Raw genomic sequence first — 16,604 nt, 5'->3', positions numbered from 1 at the left:
GAGTACTAAAAGCTTGTTCCCAACAAATAAGCAGGGGTCTCAGCCACATATGTAGTAGCTCACTGAAACAGGGTATTTTTCCAGATAGACTGAAATACGTTATTGTTAAACCACTGCATAAAAAATGGGAAAGAGCTGATCCTAACAACTAACGCTGTTGTGACTCGCCGATTATTCAAAGTGCCGCCGCGCAATTGCGCACGTCCTCTACGTGCGGCTCTGTCTGCCAGCCATGCAGCAGCTGCGCCACCTAAGCGGCCATCCGAGCAGCGGCCGCTATACTGAAACTCAGTGTTTAATCGAATGCCGACTTGTACACAGGTCAACTTACTCAGTGACTTATATGTGTTGTTGTGTTGTCCGAAATATGTGTTAAATTTGAAGATTTAACAACCGCCAAATCTCACTTCTGACAGCTTTATCCAAAATTCTTAAAAAAGTAATATATTAAGAGTAGCATCACATATTTGTAAAAATGAAGTACTAACAAAATGTCAGTTTGTTTTTCAAATATGCTTTTCAACAGAAAATGCTGTATATGATTTCACTGATCAAATATTAAATGCATTGAATAACCAAACACCACCTATTGGGATATTTTGTGACCTCTCAAAGGCTTTTTATTGTGTGGATCATGAAATTCTTCTATGAACAATAAACAGTGTAGACAAGAAGAGAATAGAAGCTTTTGAAGTGCGGTGCTATAAAAGAATGCTGAAGATTAGGTGGGTAGATCATTTCAATATCAATTATTCACTGATCAGAACTGATCACTATTAATTATTCATTGACCAGAAATGGGGGGGCAATAAATCTGTGGCACAACTTGATTAAAATAAGGGATAGGTTGACAGGACACATTCTGAGACATCAGGGGATCACTAATCTAGTGTTGAAGGGAAGTGTGGGGGTTAAATTATAGAGGGAGACCAACAGATGAACACAGTAAGCAGATTCAGAAGGATGTAGGCTGCAGCAGTTATTCAGAGATGATGAGGTTTGCATAGGCTATAGTAGCACTGACAGCTGCATCAAATCAGTTTTTGGACTGAAGACCACAACAACAAAAGTGCTGCATGAAGATAATTTATCATGTTAGGACAAAGATATTCATCATTAATACAGGATTTCAGAAATGAAACTATATTATTTAATAAATGTAGCTAATACAATATGAAAATAATACCAAGAATACCTTGACTTTAAAAAGTCTGACAGAGTAACAAGCTGGAAAGTAAAACAAATTTTACTTATTGAAAATGAAAATAGCATTGACAAAACAACTTCCTTTCCATCCAAGTTCTTCTATTTGTCTTTTGTAGCATTACTACTTCACTTTCCACAGTCACGTGTAATAAGTAAATATGTTTTACAAATTATACCTACTATTGTAAAAGCCATTATACTTTTCTTCCAATGAGAGACAAGGCCTACAAATCTAGACATGTGGAACTAACAAGCATATGTAAGGACCTTTAATGTGATAATGTAACTAAGAGATTTACATTACCTGGAAGATGGAGCCATTATACAGCGCTCACTTGGACACTTGCACTCTGCTGTGTCGTGCTCCATTCCAAAGTTGTGACCCATTTCATGTGCCACTGTTGTTGCTACTAGTCCGACCACACTACTATGATCCATACTGACACCACCAGAAAATTCATATGTGCAGATTGGTCCCTTGAGGGCCTTCCCCACAACACCACCCTCAAACTGCACTCTCCTAATTCAAAACATAACACATTAATTTAATTATCAGTAATTTTTTGAACTGAATATTCACACAAACAATAAATAAAGAACAGACAAACCTTTTAAATTTCAGTTAAGCTTGTGTCCCAATAAAAATTAAATTCAGAGTTATTCTAAATGATTGTTGAGGTTTGAAAAATCATAAGACAAAGAACAACTGATGTAGGAATATATATCTTATCAAAGCTATTTTTATATAGTTTTAGAAAGTCTTGTAAAATTACAAATGCCCAATATGAATTATTTAGGAATAAAGGAGATGACTCACCAAAAGACAGGAGTGCCGTGTCTTTGATAGGCACATAAACAAAAGGTAAGGAGCTTGGCTAGCTTTTGGAATGCAGTTCCTTTTTTCTACCTGTAGAAAAACATGCACCCCCCTCCCCCCTCCTGCCACACACACGCGCCTGTCCCCCTACATTGTGCTCAGTCGATTGCCAGCTCTTTACTGCCCCACAGTGAGTGTACTGGGGTGAGTGGGGTGAGGTACGGGTGTGGGGGTGGGGGGTGGGGTAAGGAATGAACACACACACACACACACACACACACACACACACACACACACACACACACACACACACACTCTCTCTCTACCGGGTGGAGGGTGGAGGGGGGCAGTGAGTTATCTTAAGTTCACACCAGGAAGATTATGGGAGCGAAGGATGTGCTGTAAGGATAGCTCCCATCTGCTCAGCTTAGAAAAGTTGTTGGTAGTGGGGAGGATCCTGATGTCATTCGAAGCAGCAATAGATATCTTGCATATTGTACCCTGCCGCATGTTGTACCATTGGGATTGTTGCAGCAGAGTTGGTATATAACATGGCTGCTTTCACAAATGGACCAGCATCTCATGTGGTAGAATAAACCTGTGATGGGACAGGGGTAAGTTTTGCTGGGTGGGTGGACTGGGCAGGTCCTGCATCTGGGTCTTCCTCTAGGGCATGACGCCAGTGGCAGGGGATTGGAGGTGGAAGTGTCATAGGGATGGACTAGGATGATGTGGAGGTTGGGTGGGCAGTGGAACACCACTTTGAGAGGGGGTTGGAAATATCTTTGGTAGGGTGTCCCTCATTTCAGGGCATGATGATAGATATTCAAAGGCTTGACAAAAGATGTGATTCAGTCATTTCAATCCGGGAGGGTACTGGGTGACAAGGGGGAGTGCATCTTTGTGATTGGTTCTTGGGATGGATGTGAGGATCAGGTGTGTTATGACCATGTGGCATGGGAAATCTGATTGTGAATTAGGACTGGAGGGTACTGCCTGCCTGTGAAAGCCTTTTTGAGGTTTCAGCAGACTGAGTGAGGGAGTTGTTCTCACTGCAGATGCATCTACCATAGGTGGCCAGGCTGTATGGGAGGGATTTTTTTGGTGTGGAAGGGGTGGCAGCCGTCAAAGTGCAGGTACTGTTGGTGATTGGTGGGTTTTATGTGGACCGAGGTGTGGATGGAGCCACCTGAGAGGAAAAGATCGACATCGAAATCGGTGACGTGACAGGAAACAATGTGTTGAATTTGTGGAGGAATTAGGATAAGGTGACTGGGCCTTGAGTCCAGATTATAAAGACATCATCAATAAACCCAAACCAGACCAGGAGTTTGGGGTTTTGGGGAGCTAGGATTGTTTCCTCTAGGTGCCCCATGAAGAGGTTGGCAAAGGAGGGTGCCATATGTGAGCCCGTGGCCAAGCAATGAATTTGTTTGTATACCCAAGATACTTCCAACTACTCCAAAAGTCACGATCCGCTGGCCACCCAACTTCCACAACATCCTATCCCATTCCTATGCCACTCCCACCCCCAATCCCCTGCCAATGTAATCATACCCCTGTGGAAGACCCAGATGCAAGACCTATCCAATACACCCACCCAGCACCACCTACTCCAGTCCCATCACAGGCCAATCCTACCCCATCAGAGGGTATGCAAACAAACATCAGAGGGTAGGCAAACAACCAGCCGTCAATTACCACCAAACTGTTGCCAAATTACCGCCAAACTGTTGCAAAAAACAAGGTGGACCACCCAGTGGCACAATTTCCAATATGCTCTGACATTAAGGATGCCTACTGCTTCACCCTTTACATAAACAAGGCATGTCCACAAATTTATTAGACCATCTGGGCACAAAGTTGTCAGATGGAGTGTCCTTCATGCATATCATTTGAAAATGCTGCTGGACTATAGTAATGGAATGATGATGATGATTATGATGGCGATATTCAAGAGTACAAAATACTTTCTCTTTGCTGCTGGCTGCTATATTGAAAACACTGCTATAACTGTCATCTGACAGAAACCGAGGCAGCTACTATCGAGGTAGAACAAAATTTCAAGAGCTTGTCTATCCATCACTTTAGCAATATTAACTGTATATTTTGCATTACCTAAAACAAAGTTATTTAGAATAACTCTGTATCACGACCAATTCACAAGAATATATCACCGATATGTTACCTCCTAAAACACTACCAGTGAGAACTGAACACAATATATGTCCATTAAACACTATAACCACTGCTCACTCAAACAAAACAATTAATAAATAAAGTTTTATAATGGCAATTTCTTTCATCAATTTACCTACTGCTATGGTATCTGCAATACTTCACATAATAGCTAATCAGAGTACAAGAGGTAAAAACTTACGTAAGAAGCTGTGCATTATCATTTGGGTGTTCTTTGACAAGTCTCTGACGACGGTATGTAAGGAAATTGGTCAGTGTAGAATCTCCATTAGACAAAAGTTGGATTTCATCATTTTCTGTCCACACGACTACACCAACCAATGCAATGAAAATATTAAGTGGGACATACAACTGAAAACAAGAAATACATATAGCTGAAATGAAAATTATTTTTAATAATACCTGCATGTATAACACAATCAAAATTTTATGTTTAGTGGATACCTGAAGCCAAATACTTACTGCATTGATAATGTTCGCAATATTCTTACAATGTTCATACACATTATGTCGGCTTTCTCCATGTGCTTTATATTCCTTATTGTCCACAACTAGAACCAGTTCTACAAAACGAGACTTTTTGTCTGCATTGTATGGTCCTCGTACCATCTCAGCCTCCCTTTTATACTGTACATAAAGTAAGGTTGTAGTTCAAAATGCATAACAAAATGAGAGACTTTAATATAGTTGGAGGCACAAAGATAAGAAAATCAAACTTTTGTTCAATGAAGTATCATTTAAATGAAAATCAGTATGTGATATGAAGATAAAAATAAAATATCCTTTTTAATGGTTTTTACTGTATCAGTCTTTAGCACTCTCTGAATAAGTAGCAAGTAATCTTTCTTAAGCTTGAGCCTATAGCTGTGTTAAAGTTCTCAAAGTAAGTCATTTTCATGCATTTGGCCATTATTACAGTATTATTATTATTTTAAATGAACACTTACATCACTTGATAATATCCAAGGTGGCAAAATTAGCTAACTGAAAACGAAATAAAGTGTTCATTTCTGATAACAAATAGCCTCAGTAAGGAAGATGCCTTTTCAAGAATCATCAGTCAGTGCTCTTCACAGAATCTATTCACTTCATTCACTAAGGTGACTATTGAGAGATTGAAATAATGTAACATAAAAAGGAGAAACCAATCAAAAAATGAATCATATTTAACTTAAAAATGTGTATTCAATAGACCTGAACATACCCTGAGAATTCTGTTAAATTCTTCACTTATTATAACATCATGAGGAGTGTCATGGTAACCTGTAAAGTAATTAAACAAATAAGAGTGTTACACTGCCTATCAGTTACAATATAATCAAATTACCTTGTGTAAGATTTATCTCCAACAAAGATGGACTTACCACATGTATGGTTTGTAATAAGATCTGAATGGCTGTACAAAATGTGAGATTCTAGTTCTTCACTTCCGCCACCTCCATCCCCTCCTCCGCCAGCATCTTCTATCTCGGTATCTGCTGGGCCTCTTTCTAAGTAGTGCATCTGTTCCCCATCAAATATGACACCTCTAAAAAAATAAATTGCTGATTTTAGTAATGGTCAAATTGATACAAAATTAAGAGTTAGTGTTCTAGTTTTCATTGTGGTATGTTTTAATGACATATACAATGCACCTTCCACATATTTACAAGTCTCTTACTCTAAACGCAAATATGCGTATGTTATCAAGCACTGTGAAACTCTAACAACAGATTAATCCAATGTTCATTTCTACAGTCAATACTAAAACCATGGGCAAACAGAATCCTCCTCTGGCACTACTCATTTTGTTTCTGTTGCAGTTGCTGCTGAGTGGTGTGTTTAAGTTTTTACATTTCTAACAACACAACAGTTGCAAAATAACTCATAAAGACAGCAATTTTTGTGGCTGATAGTGACTAATAAGTTTATAAATATAAAGTAAAGCATTTCCACACTTACACTATAGTCAAAATAAAAACAGGCAGAAGTTTATCATTCCAGAAGAAAACACACACACACACACACACACACACACACACACACACACACTTTGCACTTTAAACAGCTTTTGTTCAAATGTGTATTTGCTGCAGCCCAATTAAGTGCTATAAATATGGAAGGTATTTATAAAGCATCCTCTTACAATTTTCTACTTCTTCATGGATACTCTGCAAATCACACTTACGTGCCTGGCAGAGGGTTTACTGAACCACCTTCACAATAATTCTCTATTATTCCAATCTAGAACAGCTCACGGAAAAAAACAAACACTGATATCTTTCCGTGCAAGCTCTGATTTCTCTTATTTTATTATGATGATCGATTCTCACAGTGTAGGTCAGTGTCAACAAAATATTTTCCCATTCAAAGGAGAAAGTTGGTGATTGAAATTTCGTGAGAAGATTCTGTCGCAATGAAGAATGCCTTTGTTTTAATGACGTCCACCCCAAATCCTGTATCATGTTGATGACAGTCTTTCCCCTATTTCATAATAATACAAAATGTACTACTCTTCTTTGAACTTTCTCGATGTACTCCATTAATGCTATCTGGTAAGGATCACAGACTGCGCAGGTGTACTGCAAAAGAGGATGGACAAGTGTCTCTTTAGTAGATATGTTATGTTTCTAAGTGTCCTGCCAATAAAATGCAGCCTTTGGTTTGCCTTCGCCACAACATTTTCTGTGTGTTCTTTCCAGTTTCAGTCATTAATGATTATAATTCCTAGGTATTTAGTTGAATTTATGGCCTTTAAATTTGACTGATTTAATCATGTAACCGAAGTTTAACGGGTTCCTTTTAGCACTCATGTGCATGAGCTCACACTTTTCATTATTTAGGGTCTATCACCAATTTTCACACCATACAGATATCTTTTCTAAATTTTTTTGCATTTGTTTTGATCTTCTGATGACTTAACTAGATGATAAATGTCAGCATCATCTGCAAACAACCCTAAGACGGCTGCTTAGATTGTCTCCCAAATTGTTTATAGAGATAAGGAACAGCAGAGGGCCTGTAACACTACCTTAAGGAATGCCAGAAATCATTTCTGTTTTACTCGATGACTCCCTGTCAATTACTATGAACTGTGACCTCTTTGACAGAAAATCACGAATCCTGACACGTAACTGACACAATATTCCATAAGCACGCAATTTCATGGCAAGCTGCTTGCGAGGTGCAGTGTCAAAACCCTTTTGGAAATCTAGAATTTCAGAATCAATTAGAAATCCCTTGTCAGTAGCACTCAACACTTCAAGTGAGTAAAGAGCTAGAAGTGTTTCAAAAGAACAATGTTTCCAAAATCCGTGTTGACTGTGTTTCAATAGACTGTGAGATAATTCATAATCTTCGAACACAATGTGTGTTCCAAAATCCTGCTGCATATTGACGTTAATGATAGGCGACTGTAATTACGTGGATTACTCCTACTACCTTTCTTGACTACTGGTGTGACTTGTGCAACTTTCTGGTCTTTGAGCACAGATCTTTTGTTGAGCTGTTGCTTTTCTTATACAATTAGCTGTTGTCAGAATATGTGCATCCACAGCATCCACCTGTCAGCAGAAGCTGAAATTTGTTAAGTTTCGTAGGGTTGTGATATGATTTAGTACGTAAATTATTTTCTTAGATCTTGTCTTAGAGTGAAAGTAATTTCCCCCAGGATTTGATGTTGATTTTATTTTTAATTCTTTTAGTACTTTTTAAAATGTTTATGACATTGTAAGATGGTATGACGGTTATATGTCATTCAGTAGTTACGTTTGAATATGGAAAATTAGTGCTACACCTGATAATAATAAAATAATAATGACATTAGCAGAAAACCAGACCACTACATTCATTCGTACAGCCATTTTAAGATGAAAAATCAGGCAGTTACCACAAACTGTCTTTGTAACCAATATTAAAATCTGTTTCATGACCACAGCAGTTTGTATTATGCTATATTGAGTACAGATATTTGGGGGTTCTCTACTTACACATACGACACCAGGAAGAAATAACACATACACAAGAAAGCTGAGAGAAAGAAAGGGAGACAGAGGGTGGGGGAGAAGAAAAAGAAGAAAAGCTGTTGCTTTTATTATGCAACTAGGTTTTGTCAGAATATGTGTATGCATCTGTCAGCAGAAACTGTAATATTTAAAAAAATAAGTTCTGTAAGGTTGTGGCATGATTTAATATGTACAGGGTTATTAAAATGATTGAAGCAATTTCACAGCTCTACAATAACTTTATTATTTGAGATATTTTCACAACGCTTTACACACACATACAAAAACTCAAAAAGTTTTTTTAGGCATACACAAATGTTCGATATGTGCCCCTTTAGTGATTCGGCAGACATCAAGCCAATAATCAAGTTCCTCCCACACTCGGCGCAGCATGTCCCCATCAATGAGTTCCAAAGCATCGTTGATGCGAGCTCGCAGTTCTGGCACGTTTCTTGGTAGAGGAGGTTTAAACACTGAATCTTTCACATAACCCCACAGAAAGAAATCGCATGGGGTTAAGTCGGGAGAGTGTGGAGGCCATGACATGAATTGCTGATCATGATCTCCACCATGACCGATCCATCGGTTTTCCAATCTCCTGTTTAAGAAATGCCGAACATCGTGATGGAAGTGCGGTGGAGCACCATCCTGTTGAAAGATGAAGTCGGCACTGTCAGTCTCCAGTTGTGGCAGGAGCCAATTTTCCAACATGTCCAGATACACGTGTCCTGTAACGTTTTTTTCGCAGAAGAAAAAGGGGCTGTAAACTTTAAACCGTGAGATTGCACAAAACACGTTAACTTTTGGTTAATTGCGAATTTGCTGCACGAATGCGTGAGGATTCTCTACCGCCCAGATTCGCACATTGTGTCTGTTCACTTCACCATTAAGAAAAAACGTTGCTTCATCAGTGAAAACAAGTTTCGCACTGAATGCATCCTCTTCCATGAGCTGTTGCAACCGCGCCGAAAATTCAAAGCGTTTGACTTTGTCATCGGGTGTCAGGGCTTGTAGCAATTGTAAACGGTAAGGCTTCTGCTTTAGCCTTTTCCGTAAGATTTTCCAAACCGTCGGCTGTGGTACGTTTAGCTCCCTCCTTGCTTTATTCGTCGACTTCCACGGGCTACGTGTGAAACTTGCCCGCACACGTTCAACTGTTTCTTCGCTCACTGCAGGCCGACCCGTTGATTTCCCCTTACAGAGGCGTCCAGAAGCTTTAAACTGCGCATACCATCACCGAATGGAGTTAGCAGTTGGTGGATCTTTGTTGAACTTCGTCCTGAAGTGTCATTGCACTGTTATGACTGACTGATGTGAGTGCATTTCAAGCACGACATACGCTTTCTCGGCTCCTGTCACCATTTTGTCTCACTGCACTCTCGAGCGCTCTGGCGGCAGAAACCTGAAGTGCGGCTTCAGCCGAACAAAACTTTATGAGTTTTTCTATGTATCTGTAGTGTGCCGTGACCATATGTCAATGAATGGAGCTACAGTGAATTTATGAAATCGCTTCAATCATTTGTAATAGCCCTGTATATTATGAAATGAGCAATGATATTTCTTCATTAAAGACCAAAATAAATTTCTTAATAATACCTTAAACCATTACAAGTTGATATGGCAGCCCATGAATTGCTGTATCCACGCAACTTTCCTTGGTACTGGCACAATTCTGTTTCCTGAAAACAAAGGAGTAATTTAGGTGTTTCATAAAGTACTTTCTGTCACCATTTGCAGCTGCTTTAGAACTTATTTTTCACATTTTATATAAAATACAGTTAAGCCCTTAATCCTGAGTCTTATGAATTCACATTGTACCAATGTGGAAGGTTAACTCTTTTTGAATGACAGTGCCAGTAGATGCTGATTCTTCATGAAGCTACCAATGCTTCTGACAAGTGCTGCATTCTCCTGAGTATTTTGGGTACCTCTAAAGCACCACAATTTTTTATTTTTACCTTTCATCTATAAATTTATTCAGGCATTAAGAGATCAAAAGTAACACTTGACAAAAGGAACAGGATCAACACCTCCAAGAAACAGAAAAAAGCTTATATACCATCACATTCTTCACAGCAAAATATCCTCAGGTAGTGGACAAAGAAAGAAAGGATTAGTAAATGGGTGCAAGAAGTGGACAAGGGGAAGATTTCAGAGCTACAGGAAAGGAAACATTTAGGTACGAAGGACAGGTAAAAAGTAGAATTAATAAAAATATAAAGTTATACACAATGGGTAGGGCACCCAGTTCAACTAAAGAATAACTAAAAGAATACAAGAGAGATAAAAATGGCAATTATGAATGAATTACTGTTTTCTCTTACATTATTCTTATTATCCTTCATAAACCTATGGTGTACTGTTCTTTTTTTTTCATTAATTTAAAATCTCATTTTTAGACAGGTCACATTAAAATTATTATAAATTACCTAACTCTCCTTTTTGTGTGCCAGGCAACTTATCCAATAATGAAATCAATGCAACAATCTGCACAGAATTTACTCACTTCTACATTGAATTTGTACTCACTTTCAAACTATGTGAATAGTTTCATATTACTTTTTCAGTAATTGTTCAGTGTTCATGTCAGATTTGACAACTGTCTAAACAGTTCAAATTTCATTTAGATTAACATTCCACCAATGGGCATCCAAACATATCGATGTATACATTCAAGGGAGGAATGACTCATGTTAAAGTTTACCTTCCAAGCGTCTTGCGATTTGTGTCTTTATATGGCATGATTAGTCTGCCTCCGTAGCGTAGCGGTAGAGTTACCGCCCACCACGCAGGGGGCCCAGGTTCGATTCCCGGCAGGGGACTGGGAGGTTGTGTGTCCATCATCATTGACTTGCAAGTCACCGATGTGGCGTCACCTAAAAAGGACTTGAAATACGGCAGCCGAACTCCCCCGAATGGGGCCTCCCAGCTAACAATGCCATACAATCATTTCATTTCCATGGCATCATTATTAAAATGCTGCTGTAAGTGAAGATTACAGGCAGCATGGTGCCTAGGAAAATTTGTTTTGTACAGACAAAACCACAGATATATGTAATTGTTTCGTTACAAGGACATTAAAATCATCCATCTTAATGAAAATTTTCTTGAACTCTATAAACTGAAATGATGTCCAATGAATATATCCATATCTTACTTTACATCAGAGCACAAACTGTCCAAAGCTCACTTTATTCTCATCTGTATCATTGGCTCCATTTGCCTCTAGCCTGTTCACAGCTATTCTGTCAAATTTCTGATTATGATTTTTATTTCGTAGTTTCTCTCTTTCTGTATGTTTTTATTTATCTACAGTGTCTTATTTGTACTTGCTCCTCAAACCTCATTACCTGAATTTCTATAAAATATTTTCTGACTGTGTTCATATTTCATACTCTATAACACATTGACCTTCCACTCTCTCAAGATGCATCGTTAATTTCTCTAGTATTCAAGTTCCTTCTTGACTCACTCTTCAATATGAGTCGAAGTGACCTTTCTTTTAATTTTATATTGTTTCCTTAGTTTTCAATGGGGCAACAGATACATCCTCCACAGTAATATTTTACCCATTTCCAGATCTTTAGATTATGACAGTAAAATCACAATGAGTAACTACATCTATTTTTTACAAAGAGGAATGTATGTGCAAAAAAACAGTACTTTTTATACACAACAGAGTCTGCAGCAACAGATCTCATATTTTCATAGTGTGGATAAAGCCAGGGTACTCTCACTTCTTACCTTAGATGTTGGTCTGTTGATTACATGCTTGCCATTGTGCTGGTAACGTTCGAAGTATGTATCAGGAATTAGTTCTCTGTAAGAAAGATGACTTTTTGTATTATTTTTAACCACATTTCACTAGAAAACAAAAATATTTTTTTTAATATTTGGCTACACCATGTTTTTTGACAAAAACACCCATGAATATAATATACACAATGGATACATTAGAGTGTGGAAATGGGGTGACACATGTCTGCCAGTTGTGCCAAAAATATGATTTTCTGAGACAAATCACTTCTTCTGAGCATCTAATTCTCAGTATAATTATGAAATGATGGTGTTGCCAAATATATAAGACATAAGAGAGAGCTTATTTGAAATATTTGATACCAATAAGTCTGAGGATAAAACAGAAAATAAAAGAACATGTGCAGTAGTAAACAAAGAGAAATAAGATAACTGAAGTAAGCGAGCTGGGAACATACACTTTCAAACAAAAAATACGAAACACAACCAAGAAGTTATGCAAACTGGCCACAAATTGATTGAAATACAGGTACAACAAAAAATGTATACTTTGGTGGCCAATGGATGTGTACGTGACACTGCAGCACAGTTTCACTGCACAGCTGGCATGGATAGTGAACAGGGAACATGTTAATACCAGGGCATAAATTCTTTGCAAATTGCATTCCTTGTATTCCTCTGGACAGTAACTATGCCTCACAAACAGGCACGAGAACAATACCAACAGATTTCAGCATCTGAGACAGGACTTGGAGTTGAGGTCAAAGAAGCCGTTTGGACTAATTGGCGAATTGCTCAACATTTGAATAGCATTGATGCTACTATACAACAATGTTGGCAGGAGAGGGTGAACCACAGCTGAACACAGCATCAAAAAGGAAGCAGTCAGCGTAAAGAGACAACAGAACGTGAGGGCTGATCAGCCATCAGAGATGCACTCAGAGCTATGGACTCATCATTATTATCAATGTGACTTTCATATGGTGCTTCACTGACCACAAAGACCATGGCAGCTCACAGGATGGGGGCTGAGCCCAAGGTGCCCCTTGTGCCAACTACCAATGACCGTGGACCCAACAAGCCCATCTGCAGTGGTGTCTGACACATTCAGTCTGGAATCCCATTAACTGTAATGTAATTGTCTTCCATGATAAGTCTCAGTTCAAACTGAACCCTGAAGACAAGTGAAGATTTGTCTGAGAATGCCTTGGACAGTGGTGGGACACCAACCTGACTGTGTCTGGCATATGCCCTGACAACCAGGAATAATGGTCTGGGGTGCCATTTCGTTTTATAGCAGGACCTCATGGGCTGTCATCTGCATCACCCTTACAGCACAGCTGTACGTCAACAATATTCTATGCCCACTCTCATTACTCTTCATGGCAAGTTGTCCTAGGATCACAGTTCAGCAAGGTGATTCTCTCCCCCCCCCCCCTCCCCTCCCACACACACACACACACACACACAGTGAGACTTTCTGCTGCTTGTCTTCATGCTTGCCAAATCCTACCTTACCTTGCCAAACAAGGTCACCAGATCTCTCACAAGCTGAGAATGTTTGAAGTATTACAAGCGGGGCTCTCCAACCAGCTCGAGATTTTAACAATCTAATGTGTCAGTGAGACAGTATTTGGTATGATAGCCATCAGGAGGTAATCTAAGTACTCTGTCAATCAATACCAAGCCAAATAACTTCTTGTATAAGGGCGAGAGGTGGACCTACATATTACCGACTTCCTCAATTCGTGAAGCTCTTTCTCTTGAATAATTCATCCATTTTTTTAATTGTTATCTATTTGTCTATTCATGTACATCACGGCTACCAATTTCTGTCCAATTTGGTTAATTCTTTCATGGTGTATCATTTTTTTTTATTTTGTTTTAGAGTGTTTACTAGTGAAGCTGAGGTGACCTACATGAAAACCAAAATTAAGCATTTAAAATAATAAAATTCCTCAACAGACATGAAAAAGACGAAGTAGTTCTAAGTGTCACAATGGATACTATTGACAACTAAGCATAAAATATAGAAACTATATCGATTTTTGTTAAAAAATACATATTTTTCTGATACTAGAAGCAATCATGAAATCTGTAACTATCCACATTTAGTAAATATTTCGTTTTTGATTGCTGAAGACTATGTAGCGACCACAATTAGTAGTGCAGTGCACTGCAGTTCGGTTCACGAGTACATCACATTTTATTTTGCGCGGATGAATTAGTTCCGCGCCGGCCGCCAGGAGCGCTGCGTTGTCCGTTACTCCATGCCGTTTATTCTTAGTACATAGTTTTTTCCGTGTTCTTGATTTCTCCATGTTAATTCAAGAATATTTTTTATACTTAGATCTTTAGTAACCAGCCAACAAGTCACTTATTTGTTTCCGCGCGAGTCTTGACTTGACACACTGCGTCTTAAGGACGTCCTTTATTAATTGCCGAACGAACGAATAAAGCTCTTGTCATCTCAGCATTGGAGATATCGTTGTGCGTTATTTATCATCGGAAAGTAGCAGGATAACCGGTCGGACGGGCCAGAACCTAGCCCTACGACCAAACTGGTGATCCCGACGTGATTTATCGCCTGCCTGACGCACAAAATAAAGTGATACTGTAATATGACGGAAAATCTGACTGCGACCGACCCTGCCGTGTCCAGACTCACCGTTAGACTACCACTCTTTTGGTAGCGCAATCTAGCACTATGGTTTGCACAAGTTGAAGATAGTTTCTTTTACTCTGGAATAACCACCATCGCTACCAAGTTTGTACTGGTCGTGAACCAGTTAGATCATCAGTACGCGGCCCAACTGCAAGACGTGATTACCGCGCCGACAGAGAGTAATGCCTACGACCGGCTCAAGGCAGAACTTATCTGCATACTATCAGCTTCGCAAGAAGAACGCCTCCGCCAAGTTCTGACGCAGGAGGGCATCGGGGATCGTAAACCGACGCTGTACTTGCGGCACCTCCGAAGCAAGATCGACGCTGGCACTGTGCCTGACAGCATGCTGAGAACCATCTGGAGCAGTCGGTTGCCACCTGCCACCAATAGCGTCGCAGTCGGTAAAGGCTTTAGACGCGGTGGCGGAGCTAGCAGACAAGGTACAGGACGCTATCTCACCTGCGCCTATTGGAAATGGAAATGTCGTGTGGCTAGGGCCTCCCGTCGGGTAGACCGTTCGCCTGGTGCAGGTCTTTCGATTTGACGCCACTTCGGCGACCTGCGCGTCGATGGGGATGAAATGATGATGATTAGGACAACACAACACCCAGTCCCTGAGCGGAGAAAATCTCCGACCCAGCCGGGAATCGAACCCGGGCCCTTAGGGCAGTCTGTCACGCTGACCACTCAGCTACCGGGGCGGACACAACGTAGCAACTGTGCAATGCGCGATCACGTCAGCCACAGTTTCGCGCGCCGACTACAGTGCTCTGACGGCAACAGATTAGCGAATTGATGTCTCGGTGTAACACCAACAGCGATTGTGGCCGACCGAGATACCGGAAGCGCTCATGCAGCAGATCACCAAGTGCCTCATCTGCGTCTGTGACTGAAACACAGCAGGGGATATGCTGGTATCACAGGAGATTTGGTGATCAAGTTAGTGGCTGTACCAAACTCTGCACATACCCAAATGCCAACGGCGATCGGGTGTAAACACTTCACCAGATTGTCAGTCTGCGTCACAGCATCTGTTTGTGAGTGACCGGCGTACAGGCAAGAAATATTTGATTGACACTGGCTCTGGTATGTGTATTTTCCCGCGAACGATGTTACACTGGTGTAGGCCGCGTACGTCGTTCTGTCTACCTGCCGCAAACAATTATTCTATTGCGACGTATGGTACGCATCGTTTTGAACTAGCTTTGGACCTACGCCGAGTGTTTGCGTGGGATTTCACGTCGCCGAGCCGATAATAGAAGCGGACTTCCTGGCACTTTATACCCTTCTGCCTGACATCGCCAACACACGCCTGGTCGACCAAGTCACTGGACTGACGGCTGCAGGATTCCGGCACCACGCAACCATCCAATCCGCCAATCCGACTGAAGCAAAAGACAGCGAGTACGCCGCCTAACTTCGGGATTTTCTGGCGCTGACAAAACCTCCAGGTATGCCTAAGGAAGTGAAGCATAGCACAGTGCACTATACAGGGTGTTACAAAAAGGTACAGCCAAACTTTCAGGCAACATTCCTCACACACAAAGAAAGAAAATATGTTATGTGGACATGTGTCCGGAAACGCTGCTTTCCATGTTAGAGCTCATTTTATTACTTCTCTTCAAATCACATTAATCATGGAATGGAAACACACAACAACAGAACGTACCAGCGTGACTTCAAACACTTTGTTACAGGAAATGTTATAAATGTCCTCCGTTAGCGATGATACATGCATCCACCCTCCGTCGCATGGAATCCCTGATGCGCTGATGCAGCCCTGGAGAATGGCGTATTGTATCACAGCCGTCCACAATACGAGAACGAAGAGTCTCTACATTTGGTACCGGGTTGCGTAGACAAGAGCCTTCAAATGCCCCCATAAATGAAAGAGGGTTGAGGTCAGGAGAGCGTGGACGCCATGGAATTGGTCCGCCTCTACCAATCCATCGGTCAGCGAATCTGTTGTTGAGAA

The 16,604-nt window shown here is 40.3% G+C and overlaps 1 protein-coding gene across 1 annotated transcript in view; it reads right to left on the bottom strand.

Moving 5' to 3' along the window:
- The window catches only part of LOC126176160 (mucin-17), a 157,150-nt gene that overhangs the window by 43,234 nt on the left and 97,312 nt on the right, over positions 1–16,604 (bottom strand). The window contains exons 4-10 of the mRNA XM_049923301.1: positions 11,950–12,025; positions 9,802–9,884; positions 5,587–5,750; positions 5,427–5,485; positions 4,685–4,849; positions 4,404–4,573; positions 1,511–1,726 (exon numbers count right to left, since the gene is read on the bottom strand). Of these exons, the coding sequence (XP_049779258.1) occupies positions 1,511–1,726; positions 4,404–4,573; positions 4,685–4,849; positions 5,427–5,485; positions 5,587–5,750; positions 9,802–9,884; positions 11,950–12,025 (933 nt within the window). The remainder of the gene's footprint in view (positions 1–1,510; positions 1,727–4,403; positions 4,574–4,684; positions 4,850–5,426; positions 5,486–5,586; positions 5,751–9,801; positions 9,885–11,949; positions 12,026–16,604) is intronic.

Source organism: Schistocerca cancellata, chromosome 3 (assembly GCF_023864275.1).
Source record: "Schistocerca cancellata isolate TAMUIC-IGC-003103 chromosome 3, iqSchCanc2.1, whole genome shotgun sequence".
In the NCBI taxonomy this organism is placed as follows: Eukaryota; Metazoa; Arthropoda; class Insecta; order Orthoptera; family Acrididae; genus Schistocerca; species Schistocerca cancellata.
This window is presented reverse-complemented; position numbering and strand designations above follow the sequence as displayed.